This window comes from Felis catus, chromosome D3 (assembly GCF_018350175.1).
Source record: "Felis catus isolate Fca126 chromosome D3, F.catus_Fca126_mat1.0, whole genome shotgun sequence".
Classification (NCBI taxonomy): domain Eukaryota; kingdom Metazoa; phylum Chordata; class Mammalia; order Carnivora; family Felidae; genus Felis; species Felis catus.
In genome coordinates this window covers 18,448,036-18,462,236 of record NC_058379.1, presented here as the reverse complement: position 1 = coordinate 18,462,236, position 14,201 = coordinate 18,448,036, and the positions used below count along the sequence as shown (strand labels likewise).

General features: G+C 47.2%; 1 protein-coding gene across 10 annotated transcripts in view; it reads right to left on the bottom strand.

Annotated features, from left to right (window-relative positions):
* UBE3B (ubiquitin protein ligase E3B) overlaps positions 1 to 14,041 on the bottom strand; it is a 67,049-nt gene extending 53,008 nt beyond the window's left edge. For 3 of the 10 annotated variants that reach the window (XM_045041912.1, XM_045041911.1, XR_006588125.1), the window contains exons 1-8: positions 10,470 to 10,591; positions 9,201 to 9,382; positions 8,932 to 9,052; positions 7,074 to 7,133; positions 6,549 to 6,653; positions 4,520 to 4,616; positions 3,152 to 3,237; positions 2,164 to 2,246 (exon numbers count right to left, since the gene is read on the bottom strand). In XM_045041912.1, coding sequence (XP_044897847.1) covers positions 2,164 to 2,246; positions 3,152 to 3,237; positions 4,520 to 4,616; positions 6,549 to 6,653; positions 7,074 to 7,133; positions 8,932 to 9,052; positions 9,201 to 9,382; positions 10,470 to 10,523 — 788 coding nt within the window. In that variant the 5' untranslated portion in view covers positions 10,524 to 10,591. Of the gene's footprint in view, positions 1 to 2,163; positions 2,247 to 3,151; positions 3,238 to 4,519; positions 4,617 to 6,548; positions 6,654 to 7,073; positions 7,134 to 8,931; positions 9,053 to 9,200; positions 9,383 to 10,469; positions 10,773 to 13,876 lie in introns of those variants that run through there. The other 7 variants (XM_006938642.5, XM_045041913.1, XM_003994855.6 and 4 more) reach the window with 7 other exon arrangements.
* Positions 14,042 to 14,201: the final 160 nt, after the last annotated feature.

Here is a 14,201-nt window from a genome sequence, read left to right as displayed (position 1 = left end):
GGGAGGGGCAGAGAGAGGGAGACCCAGAATCTGAAGCAGCTCCAGGCTCTGAGCTGTTAGCACAGAGCCCGATGCGGGGCTCAAACCCACCAACGGTGAGTTCATGACCTGAGCCGAAGTCAGACACTTAACTGACTGAGCCACCCAGGTGCCCCAAGTTAATTTTAACTAAAATAAAGAATTTAAAAGACTGACTACATGTAGAAATGATTATATTTTGGATATATCGATTTAAATAATTTCCCCTTATTTCTGGTCTTTTTAAATGGTTCTCATTACAGAGAAGGCTGCTCTAGACCAGCCTTGTCCAACAGAACTTTCCGTGATGGTGGAAATGTTTCTTCTTTGTGTGGTCCAATAAGGCTGTCACTGCTCAGTCACACGTGGTCCCGAAGCACCTGAAATGTGGCTAATGCAACCGAGGAACTGAATTCTTTTTCTGTTTTTAATTTTAGTTTCAGTTTTAAAGAGAGGGAGAGAGAGAGAATGCGAGCAGGGGGCAGGGGCAGAGGGAGGGAGAGAGAGAACCTTAAGCAGGCTCCACACTTAGCATGGAGCCAGATGCAGAGCTCGATCCCATGACTCTGGGATCATGACCTGAGCAGAAATCAAGAGTCAGATGCTCAACCAACTGAGCCACCTAGACGCTGCAAGGAACTGAATTCTTAATTTTAATATATGTCTATTTAAACCCCAGGTGGCTAATGGTTAGTGGAAAGCACAGTCTAGACCAGGAGCGGCAAAAATGGCTCACAGGCCAAATTCTGCCCCTTGCCTATTTTTGCAAATACAGTTTTGTTCAAACATGGCCATTCTCCTCTGTGTACGTATCATCTATAGGTGCTTTGTGACACACCAGCAGGGTGGTTGTGACCGACACTGCATGGACCACAGAACCGAAAATACGTATTAGCTGGTCCCTTGCAGAAAAAGTTTACCAACCAATCTCTAGACCATCGTTTGCTAACTGGTATTCCACAGGAAAGGAGTCCATGGGACACCAATAGATACGTTCCACCAGTGAAAACTTAGGTGGGGGTATTCCATGTTCAGATATGTTTGGGCTGGCACCAGATTAAACAGGCCCAAAGGTTCTTAGACCTCAGGACTTGTCAAGAACTCTCTGTGGTAAATTGCCCTGTGGATTAGCAAAGGGGGGCAGAGCAGGGAGCTTTACGTCACTGGTTTGACCATAACACTCCCCCTGCCCAAAGCTATTATTGACCATAACACTCCCCCTGCCCAAAGTTATTATTATCTTGGGGATTAAGATGATCAAGTTATCATATTAACATCTCCCCCAAGTCTGTGCTCCTCTCAACAGTTTAAGAATGTTCTGGACCCAGTCACAGACACAGCTTTGTGCACTTGGTAATTCTCAGAATTGCAGGCATAATTTCTATATGGAAGTACTTAGCTTATGTATTTTGTCTCTCCAATCTAAGTGAAGGCAAACAGCACAACCTCTCTGAGCCTCCAGATTCTAACATTTTATTGTATTTTATTTATTTATTTATTTATTTATTTATTTATTTTAAGTTTATTTATTTATTTTTGAGAGAGACAAAGTGTGAGTGGGGGAGGGGCAGAGAGAGAGAGAGAGAGAGAGAGAGAGAGAGAGAGAGAGAGAGAGAGAGACAGACACACACACACACACACACACTGAGAGAGTCCCAAGCAGGCTTTGCACCATCAGCACAGAGCCCAATGTGGGGTTTGAACTCATTAACCTGTGAGATCACGACCTGAGCTGGAACCATTAGTTGGATGCTAATGACTGACTGAGCCACCCAGGCGGCCCAGATTTTAACATTTTAAACCTGGGCTCACAACACTACTCCCTTCACCCTCTACTCTGCCTTTCACCGGGTCTCTTCCAGCTCAAGGGGTTCTCTTTATCTTATCAATTAAAAAGCTCAAAAGGAAAAATGCGTGGGTCTTGGGTCCTTGGCACAATGAAAGCAATTCGCTTTGAAAAGCTTCCTTCAAATCGCGATGCAAAAAATTCAGGGGCACAGACAGAAGAGCTGCCACAGATGCACCCTGTCTGTGAACAGAACAGAACAGGCAAGCCCCCACACGTAACATGAGGAACAGGAGGAAGGGAAAGCGAGAGGAGGAAGTTTCCGGAAGCACGCCAGCCCCTCAGCTGGAGTTACTTACCGCAGCGCGAGAGAAAAGGTCGCAGTTAAAGTGCTTTTGGACAGACAAGGCCGGGGTCTTGCCAGGCCACGGGTTAACAGCATCTGAAAAAGAACATTTTAACTGGTCAGGGGCCGATGCCAACCTATAGTCACTTGTACATAAAAAAGCAGCACAGAAGTAAAATGAGTGCTTCAGATAAAAAAAAACAAAAAACAAAAACCTATATTTAGAATGTTTTCCAAAAATGAAGGGAGAGCAAAGTAAAGGGTATCTCCTTCATTATACCACTGTCTCTCTAAATGTTGTTTAAATTTTTAAAATAAGAAACAGCCAAAAAAGTTTACAGCCAATAAAAAGACTACCACACTTAAAATTTCATACGTATGCTACTCCTACATTCTGGCATCCAGTAGAAGATTCCTCACAGAGATGTGCTGCTGACGGCACCACCTTCGGCCATCACACCGCCTCCCAGGGTTCATGTGAGAAGAGGAAACCCGATCAGGAAGGAGCCCACCTCAGCGCCGGGCAGAAGGAAGGGTTCAATCAATGCTACTTCTAAACCCGACAATTCCAAACCGCTTTTAAACAGCGATTAGAGTTCCGGCATTTATTTCCCCGGGTGTGTGAGCCGGCACAACAGGGGTGGTGTGGACAGGAGGGTGTTTGAGGACACAGCAAGAAAGCTAACTCCAGACTTCACCCAAGAAGGAACCCGAGGGAATCAAATCCTGAGGCCTCCCCTCTCGACTTTAAGTGTCAAGCGGCTGGGTCATTTCTGCAGCCAAAGACGTAGCACAACGAAGGGACCCCAGTGCCACTGTCCTCCCTCGACACAGACCACAAGCGACTCAAGGTGGGGGAAGGGACAGGACGCTGAGCATTGAACTCCTCCTGCAAAAAGGCTTCTGTGAAGAGGGCACCAGGTAATGCCAAAATCAGCTGTGAAAATTCCAGTTCAGGTACCGGAGAGAGAGGTCACGTGTTCGGGGACGCACTCACAAACCTGCAGCACAGGATAGAATCCATGCTGGTTGAGATGTCCCATTATATTTGCACAGATGTGGTTCATGGCTGGTCGAAGACTCTCCCCTGAATGAAGAAAGACGTGTGAGAGAAAAGGCACTGGCCTGACCGTGAACTGTTTATAGCACACCCCAGGCCCGAGGCCGTCATTTCGGTGGCTTGTCTTCTTACTCCCCTTCAGCCTGGTATCAGGCACAGGGAGAGGATGAACTCCAGAATCCACTCCCCTGGAAGGTCCAGCTCAAGTGTCACCTCTTAGGTGATGGGTCCTATGATCTCCCTCAGCCAGAAGTAATGTCCCCAGCCTCTGAGCACCTGTCGCACCTTTCCTAATTCCCTCCGAGGGCCTGGCACCGTTTGCTCTCTGTGGCCACCGCCTCTCCCCGCTGGGAGACAGACACCCTGGAACTCAAGGCCAGAACTCCCCAAGATTTAAATGCCCCACCCCTCACAGCCCACGCCTTAAAATAACCCCTCTTTTCTGGCCAGGAGCCTTTGCACATAGTTGCCTCTGTTCTCAAAGTCCTCCCCCTTGGCTCTGCGAACCCCAACTCTCCCTCCAGCTGTTCACTCAGACATCACTTCGGCAGGAGAGCCTGAGTCCCAGACACAGGGAGGCAGGGCCTCCCGGATCCGCTCAACGTTCTTGTTTCTCCGTAGTCTTCCTTCCGAGCGCTACGTTTCACACGGTCGTCATGACATGCGTGTGTTCACATGTAAGTCCTTCCTATATTCGCATATAGTCACAGGTATGGGACTTCCCTTTAGCGTCTATCTCCCTCACCAGACTCTCCAGTTCTGCGAAGGGCGGGCGGGCACACGACAGTCTTTGGCACCTGAAGCCCGAGGGCAGCGGCCTTCTCTGTATCTCCAGTGCCCGCACAGAATGTGGCACGGAGAAGGCCATTTGCAGAGCGGATGGACAAAGTGAATGGACAAAACACGGAAGGCTCAGTACGGCATCTGAGGGAGGAGGCAGCTTCATGATGCAAATCTTATGGACAAAATAGAATTATTTGCTGCCCAATGATTGTGACACGAATGACAAGGCTTGAGTGAATATCATCACTTGGAGGCTGAGGTGCTATGGGAGTTTTAAAAAATGAGCTCAGGGGGACCATGCCTTTAAACATAAATTCAAAGGAGAGATTAGAACACACAATCCTGAATGTATTCTGGATACTACAATGCTATCTGATGGAAACGTCAAGGGCATCTTCATTGGTATGCTTTCAGGGCCCCCCCTGAGCCTTATGGCAATGAAAACGCTTCTCAAAAAGGAGAAAAGGTCCCCAAGGTCTCTATGCAAATGCTACTTGGGAAAGATTTTGAAGCCAGTCCCACAGACCTTTTCCGCGGAGGATTTTCCATGTTGAAGTGTCTGTGAAGGTGACAAGCATCGTGAGGTACAGCGTGATGAGTCTGGAGTCCTGTAAGATTTCAGGCTGGAAAACAACAAAGAGACTGAGATGAAGTCATACGTCCGACAGCGGAGCAGCCACTCACAACTTGCCTGGATGCACTCTGCCACCAATCGGCGAGTCAGGACCGTCCGAGTTTATTCTTTTACTCTCGGGGAATGACCACTTTGGGAGTTCAGGGACAGGGATTCGGGCACACGAATCCTCGAGCACGGAATCTGAAATACTCTCGGGAATGGAGAATGAGAATTCTTGCGAAGCAAGCTGACTGGAGCTGGCCTGTTGTGTACATGGATGGATGGATGGATGGATGTACAGACATACGTTCACTGGAGCAGCAGAGTAGAAATGCAATTGAACGTGACGGGGACTCTGGGCTCAGACTCCCTGCTTGACCACTGGCTGGATGTGTGAGTTAGGGCAAGCTGCTTACCCTCTCTGTCCCCCAGTTCCTCAGCTGTTGACTATGGGTGGTAACATTGCTTTCTTCATAGGGTTGTTGTTAAAAATGAACGGATTAATGTAGACAAAGCACCAAGAACAGGGCCTGACACACAGGTAACTCTATGTAATACTGATTACCATAATCATAATTCATGCTTGCTGCCAGGTCAAGGCCAGGAGAGTCAGTCACAAGTGCCCTGAGAGAGATGGCTAGAGATATGGGGGCTCTGGGGACATCTGCTCCATCGCTCAGCTCCCACCTGAGTCAAGCCTCTGCCCCTGAAACCTCTCTCCCAATGTGTGAGGTGAAAATGTCCACTGTTTGCAACCACTCACACCCTTGCCTACCTTCTCATAACACAAGGGTGGGCACAGGACCAGAAGGGCCAGTGGCAGTACCTTCCCCCTCTTGCCACTGTGACCAGTTTGAGGTTGAGACCAGGACAACACTGGGCCTTTACTGTCCTCTCTGATTCCTAAACTAGTGGGAGAGGCCTCCCTTTTCTCTTTGGTCAAGATAAGAGTGAGGATGTGAGGCCAGAACTACTGTGATTACAACAGGAGAGAACAAAGCGATTCCAAAAGGGAGCAGAGAGCAGAGAAAGGGATGAGGGAGAATCCTAGAAGCTCCTGGCTCTGGTCATCCCTGGCTGCCACGTTACAGAGAATATTCTATAAAAAATATTCTCGGGGCACCTGGATGGCTTGGTCGGTTGAGCATCCAACTTCGGCTCAGGTCACAATCTCATGGTTCAGTTTGTGAGTTCAAGCCCCATGTCGGTGTCTCTGCTGTCAGCACAGAACACATCTTAGATCCTCTGTCCCCCCAAAATAAATAAACATTTAAAAAAATATTCTCCTTCTTGCTTAGCTTGTATGTATTAGGAGCTGTACATGTTGGATTTCTGCACTTGTTTAGTTAAAAAAATTTTTTTAATGTTTATTTATTTTTGAGAGAAAGAGAGAGAGAGAGGCAGGCAGGGGAAGTAGGGGAAGTAGCAGAGAGAGAGAGGGAGACATAGAATCTGAAGCAGGCTCTAGGCTCTGAGCTGTCAGCACAGAGCCTGATGCGGGGCATGAAGTTATGAACCGCAAGATCATGACCTGAGCTGAAGTCAGACGCTTAACTGACAGAGCCACCCAGGTGCCCTGGGTTTCTGCACTTGTAACAAGAAGCCTGACTAGTATAATGTAAACGATAAATTATCCATTATTTCAAAAGAATAAAAAGAAAGGCAACAGATTTCTGGGTGTCAAGACTGTGGTGAGCATAAGCCAATATTCAGAATGTTATACGTGAAAAGAAGGACTCATACTGATAATGGTATCTAGCTTGCTCTCTCCTAGAACAGGAGTGCTAATAATTCTTTACTAGACTCTGATAAACTTCCAAAGAAATAACCTATGATGGAATCTTGAGGACTCTCAAGATATACTCTAAAGGCCTCCAATGAGAGGGAATATATTTACAATGAAAAGGATACATTTACAGGTGTCTTGTTCTGTTTTTACCTTGAGCTGCTCAAGAAACTCACAGCAACACCAAAGAATGTGTTTGATCTGTTTAATCCACAGGAGGGTGAGATCCTTGGAAAGAGCCAAGGACACATACCACACCTACAAGCAGGAGAAAGAGAAATGTAATGGGCAGAAACAGGGACCAAATTACATATGTTCTAGCTACTGGGACAGGACAAGTTCACTAGGTCCAGCGCTGGGGAAGGCAGTGGGAATGAACAGGTGAATAAACAGGGAGTAGGACTTATCTGAACACTAAAGCCATAGATAAAATAGCCTAGTGAGGGAATTTACCATCCTAAGAGGTCAGAGGAGAACGCAGTCCTTGGATAATGAAAAGACTAAGAAAACCAGTTGCATTGTGGTAATGTTTTCAATTCATTACTTATTAGGCAGGTGTGTGTGTCCACGTATGCAAAGTCCGACCTAACAAAATCGTAACACTTAGCAGGAACTTTCAGAACCAAAGAGATCGGCCTGAGAGCTTGTGGGAGACTTCCCAGCCCCCGTCTTGCTTACCTTGGGTTCGTTCTCAGCATCCATGCTGCTCAGGATGCAGCGACACAACTTCTCAAATCTCTGCGAAGAGGAAGGATGGGGGTTACACGTTTCTGCAAGCCACATTGAAATGGGAAAGCAGCAAGCGTTCCGTGGGTACCTGGCACGTGCAGGACTCACATGACGCCAGATGACTCACGGACGTGATCATATTGAATTCCCCCTTATAGATGTGGAAACTGGGGATCAGAAAGCCTAACGTAAGGTTCTCAAATTGGTGGCCCACAGGCTGGAGGAGACCTACACGTGGTTTCAGCCAGGGGTGCCTTTGGAAAAAACACAATCAACCCGGCAATGTGGGCCTGTGCTCCTGTGGGCTAGCAGCTGTTCCCGGGGTCGCGCTCTCCCGGTGGCCACTCTGTAAGCACCACAGACACGGACTTTTTCCCCACAACCTGTCACGCCATCATTTTTAACTTGAAATGCAATGGGGCGCCTGGGTGGCGCAGTCAGTTAAGCGTCCGACTTCAGCCAGGTCACGATCTCGCGGTCCGTGAGTTCGAGCCCCGCGTCAGGCTCTGGGCTGATGGCTCAGAGCCTGGAGCCTGTTTCCGATTCTGTGTCTCCCTCTCTCTGCCCCTCCCCTGTTCATGCTCTGTCTCTCTCTGTCCCAAAAATAAACGTTGAAATGTTAAAAAAAAAAAAAAAAAAAAAAAAAAAGAAATGCAAAAGGAAGGAAAGTGGAAACTGGAAACCACGTTACGCTGTCTATACCGGCCCTGGATCCACCCTTAAAAGTGCTATGGCCCCAGGCAGCCACCTCAGCATTCTGGACTATAGTTTCCTCCGTCAACAGCGGTCACCTCACGGCACCTGCCTGTCCTCATCTTCCTGCCTGTATAGTCCTGCCTCTCTCTGGGCTACATGTTCCGCAGGGTTAGAGACCCCACCCATCTCATTTCCTTCTGGGGCCCCACTGCCTAGAAGAAGGTCTGGCACAATGGGATGCTTAGCAGTAATGAACGTCTAACCCCTGGGAGCACAGAGGCCCTCCTCGATGGGACCCTCGGTACTAGTACAGACAACTCGCTGCTTCCTGGAATCGTTTCTAGGCTGATCATTCTAATCCCCAAAGTGCAACCAGCACGTTTCATTTGGTTTACAGGATTTAAAAGAAATTTCAAATTAGCTACCAATTTTTACAAATGAGAAAAACGAGTACAAGGATCACCAGCATCTCTCTTCAAAATTCACAGCAGTCCACCACTGGCTGGAGCCCAGGACTGGCCGCCCCCCTTCAGTGGCCATGCCACATACCCCATCAACTCCCTCTGATGTCATCATTCCCCATCACCACCACCTCCTGCCAGTTACTGATTATTATTTCTTTTTTGTTAATGTTTATTTATTTTTGAGAGAGAGCGAGTGAGCATGAGCAGGGGAGGGGCAGAGAGAGAGGGAAACACAGAACCCGAAGCAGGCTCCAGGCTCTGAGCTGTCAGCACAGTGCCCGATGCGGGGCTCTGAGCCAAAGTCGGATGTTCAACCAACTGAGCCACCCTGGTGCCCCTACTTATTATAATTTGTTGTTTTCTCCTGTAAATGGCTTCTTCCACTCAGTTGCCCAACCTGCCTCACTCCTGTATGCATCTGAGTCGGAGTGCTTGTCATGGTCAATGCAAAAGAATTGTGACGATTCTCAGAAGCACTGGGTGTAATCCCCACAAAACACGTCCCAAGAAAACAAAAAGGGCAGGATGTGGTGGCAACAGAATCTATCTTGTAGCGTCGCTATAAGGATTAAATGAATTATATTTGCAAAATACTTTCAAAAGACCTGGCAGATGGGTGAGCACAGTGTTCACTATTATTATTTTACCTCATTATCCTCTTTAATTCTGAACAAGAACAGCAGTTTCCTGGCAATCTTAAAAATACAAAGTGCGCTTCTTTTACTGGACTCCACGTCATCGGCTTTAAAAAACTCATCGATCTCTCTCCTAGGAGGGGAAGGAGGCGGAAACACATTTTAAATTAGGAGCTCATAGCAGCTGGAAGGCTTTTCAAGAACTGTAGGAGAAAACACCATTTTTTCTTGCTATTAACTGGGGACAGGGGACAACGTGCTGAGGATCTCCCAGCACCCACCGGATCTCTCTCTGCAGTCGTCTCCGACACAGGAAACTGCGAACATGGGCCTGGATCTCGACGGCCGCCCGCTCCCGCTCCTTCTGCACCAGCCTTTCCTCCCGAGCCTGACGGGCTCTATCGATGAACCATGCTCTCGAGGTCTGAGAAACGGTGAACATGTTTGCAAGTCTGCACGAACCCTGCAAGGAAAACGGCGAGTGGCTGACGTAGATCATTGAGGAAGAACACACACAGGAAGGGGCTCGCGAGCCAAGGGCGGGCAGGCACGCACTCGGGCAGCAGCAGAGCTACTCAGGACCCTTCGGTTCCCTCCACGGCGGCTAATAGCTCTCCTGGCACAAGTCCCAACTTCCTATCGGCTCTTTTCATGCACCTCATCTAGACCAGCGGTGCTTTTCCCTGCATTAAATAATCACATCTTCTTAAGAGCACAGCGTCTGCCACAGGGTGTGGGCTCTGTAATTGTTTAATAGATGAACAAAGCATGAACCGGTTCCATCCATAAAGCTCTAATTCAAACCAGGCATCCTCTAGGTCAAAGGTTCCTAGGTATTTGAATTTTCTGGAGCAGTCTAAAGCTGAGCAGTCAAATTTATTTTGCAAAGTACAGGCTTGAAGGGAAAAAAAATCGAACATAATTATTTACCGTCACCACTATTTCATTTCTCTGTTCACTCGACAAATATTTACTGGTATCTACTTTGTGCCCAGCACAAAATAAGCCCTTATTTTTTATTTTATTTTTTTGGAAAAAGAGCCATTTTAACGCTAAAAAAGCCAAACGTGTGAGTCCAAAATGCAAGACAATCTGTTAGGTTGAATACATTCGGTTTTATGTATAACTTACTCGGCTGTCCTTACTGTTCCCATTCTGCCAAGGGCTGATAAGGACTTCGGAGCAGAATCTGTCCATCCACTGACCGGCATGTTTTGGACAGAGGGTCTAAACTGTCCATTACATTTTTATCTAAATCACCAATCACTATCTTTTCCCAAAGATGTGGCTTTGGCTATGCCTAGAGCACACAACATGGGTCCGTGGAGCCTCCCACGCTGAAATGATTTCTTTGGATGCTTGAAAACTTTGTCATTCTATCCCAACTATATAAGCAGTCCAGCCGACAAAATTATTCAAAGGGATTACTCAGAAATCCAGACTTCTGGAAAACAATCCCTTTACCATGTTACCTCCCTCAAAGCAGCGCCCACATGAAAAGATCATCAGGAATAAAAAGCTCATTCAAGGCTCTTTCCACGTCAACATACCGAGAGGCCTCTGTGGTCCCTTTTCAACACGGATTCGCATCTGTTAAACAACATGTGGGTCTCTCATCGGTAATTGTCAAAACAAATGAACAGAGCCCACCTGGTCACAGGAAGGCAGGAAAGAAGGCAGGGGAGAAAAAGGTAGCAGTCTTCTGAATCACTTGTTCTCTCTGCCCAGCAGCAGTCTGAATAGCTCACCTGAGGACCTGCCTGTGACACAGAAACGCCAGGTAATCATTAGTGATGTTGCACAGGACTCACTATGCCGAGGGCAGCTTCTCGCTTCAGAGGAGCTTGTCCTTCCTGGCAGAAGCACAAGGAAAAATCCAGATTCGGGGTTAAGTTTTACAGGCAGGGTATCATATATCTTCCACACTGAATAAAAGTAATAAAAAGTGCCTCTGGTTTAAAACACTAGCATTCTCATTTTTACTTAATGTCTGATTTAATTTTTTTAAACGTTTATTCATTTTTGAGAGACAGAGCATGAGCAGGGGAGGGACAGAGAGAGAGGGAGATACAGAATCCGAAGCAGGCTCCAGGTTCTGAGCTGTCAGCACCGGGCCTGACGCAGGGCTCGAACCCGCGAACTGTGAGATCATGACCTGAGCTGAAGTGGGATGCTCAACCGACTGAGCCACCCAGGCATCCCTTCATGTTTAAATGTTATAGTGTACCTCCCCAGTCCTTCAGCTGAAAGGGAATAGATTGAAAATAACCCCAAAGAAGCTAATTGAAGCCGCACACACTCTATGGCACTAAGCACGAACAGAGGGGAATGGCATGTTAAGAAGCCATTGAAAGTTATGTGTGGCATTTTTTTAGTGAAAAATATTTATGCCTAAGAAATGAAAAACAACATGTAGACAGTGGTTGTTTGGAGGTGGAGGAATGATGGGAAGTTCTGCTTCCTGAACTAGTCCGTTTTCCAAATTCTCTGCAGAAAGCATGCGGTGAGGCAGCACAGCACTGTGAGAGGCACACAGCCTTTCGAGTCACAGCTGGAGTCCGTCTCTAGCTCTGCCATGCAGCCCCCACAGGGAGAGGTCTCAGACCCTTTCTGCCTTAATGAGACAATTTATGTCAAATACCTATCAAGGTGGCTGACAGATTACACAGTAAGTCTAATTGACGTATTCTTTGTACAGATGTGAGAATTTTTTTCTTAACTCTGCGGTACGGGCTCTCATCTGTCTAGTCACTAAGGGCCCTTACGTTCCTCCCCCATTAAATTTTGTCCTATCCCTGGGTGCACTAAGATTCACCAGTCCTGTCACTTGGGCTATGGCCCTGTTTAGATTGGTTAACAGCTTCAAGCTCCAGAGAGCTGCAGAAGACAGGGCCCAAGCCCTGAGCACAATGGTATGATTCTTCCTTAACAGGCAGAGAGTCCCTGCCTGTTAAGGGGGGGGATGGGGAGGGAAGGGGTGATGAAAAGAAGGAGCCTCTTCTCAATGGAAAAACAGGAGATAGCATATGCAAACTGACAAAGTACCTGAAAGGCTATCTCAAAACTTTCACTTCTCCCAAGCAGCCTCGTAGGATAAGATCTCTTCCTTGAGATTAGCATCCCCTCAGCAATGCTATATGCTGGTTTTGTTTACACCGTATAATAATCTGTACTTGGCAGTTTTTCTAATTCCTTCTTATTCTCCTCTTCTATCTAAAATCTACCAGTTTATTAATCAAAACACATTACGAAGTCTTTTAAGTGTGTATTCGAAGTAACTGTAATGAAAGATTACACAAACTTTGACTTAATCAAAGAAAGAAAAGGCTGTGTATAGTAGAAGAAAACCTTGGATCATATCGAGTACCCTTGGTTCTTTTTAGTTCTCAGTCTACCTCATTTGGCCAAATTATTTATCCTCTCTAGGCCTCAGATTCCTTATCTGTAAATTGAGGATCATAGTGCCTACCTCCTAGGGGTGCTACAAGAATTAACTGAAATATTTACACTTCTTGTATCCCAATTTAGTCGTCAGGATGCTGTGATTAGGATTAAGTGGGAAAATACTAACAAGGAGTATCTGAAAGCAGATAGCATGTAACTGGGCTTTACTGTAGCATCCAGACTTAAAACCAAAAAACCCCCCCCAAAACAAACTTACAATCCAGTTAGGGGAAACAATGATATAGGTGGAAAAATTAGAAACCCAAGAGGTTGGGTTAACCAAGATTACTTAAAAAGCAAAAAGCAAAGTAAGTTGATTAAAGTACCCACTATGTGTCATGTCCCTTCTACATAAGAATAGCAACCTTGTGAGATCACTTAGTATCTCCCATAGTCCACGTTAGACTGCCAGTGATGGGCAGAGCCAAGATTTTAATACTAAGAGACAGGACTCAGACTCTACGTCTGTATTCCCATGATATCTGCTCAACATCAGTCTTCCCTGGATGAGGTCAATTTCATGGAGAATTATGAAAGAGGCCAGAGAGTATCATCCAAAGGTGAAAGGCCAGAAATATCAACTGCTGAGCCTGACAGGATTTTCCCCCTATGATGCGAACAGCTGGACAGGCAGGTGTGGTGACCATCACCATTTAAGGGTGGATCATGAATCAGGCAGTGTACAGATATTTACCCAGTCTGTCTTTTCAACAGCTCTATAAGGTCTCAAATGGTCCAATTTTGAAAGAACAGGCAATAGCACTTAGGCTATTAATAAGAACAGCTATCATTTATTGAAGGCTATTGCCTATCTAGGTGTGTGTTATCATCAATCCCACCTTCACACAGAGCAAATGAAACGTAGAGGGAACGTGACTTGTGAGAGGTCACTAGACTCCTGAATCTGAAGCCACGTCCAACTCCAAAGCAATTATTTAAAGTGAAACCGACAAGACCTGGAGACTGCCCCACTCATGGAACAGCAAAAACAAACAGCTGCACGTGCAAGGCTGTCCACAGGGCTAAGTTAGAGTCAAATCACGACCAAGTTTTTCTTTATTGAAATCATTAACACCAGCTTCCTCTACGGAGAGAGCTGAATGCCAGGTACCAAAACTTGTATTACACAGCTCCCTCTGTGAAACGAGCTAATGACTCCGTTCTACAGAGGAAGAAACCGAGGCTCAGAGAGGTGAGGGAACTCACCCAAGGTCACACAGCGAGTATAGGATTTGAACTCCGGTTTGGGGGAGGGACTCCTGAGGCCCAGCATCTTTCCTCGGCATCAACAACAATAACAAACCTTTTTCACCCAGCATTAGCCTGTCTATAAAGGCCTATCGCCCCAGAGCTGAAAAGGGATGGAAACGGCTACGGAGAAACCCCTGAGCACGAAAGTCAGCCCCCGGCACCCGCCCTCCGACTTGGGGAGGCAGGGACCCGGCCAAAGGGCCACCTCCTTCAAAGTCCCCCCACCACTCGGAAAACACACAACCCTGTTCCCACTCGCTACCCGTAGGCCGTAGACCTTTATCCGCTCGAGGCCCCCGCGCTCCGGGTCGGGGCCGAAGCTACCGCCGCCTCAGCTCAGTGCCCTCGAGCTCTGCCGGACCCGGGGCAGCGTCCGAGGCCCGACCGCCATCTTGCCCCGGGGTGTCCCAGCTCAGAGCTCCGCTGGGATGCAACGATCCAGCTCCAGGAAACGACAGTTCCGCAGAGCTTCTTTACCCGGGAAGAACAACCTCCCTGCATCTTGCCCTCCTTTCTGGAAGCTGAAAAAAAGCAGACCGTTCAAGGGCGGGATAATTTCCTGACCCAGCCGAGGGGAGATGCAACCC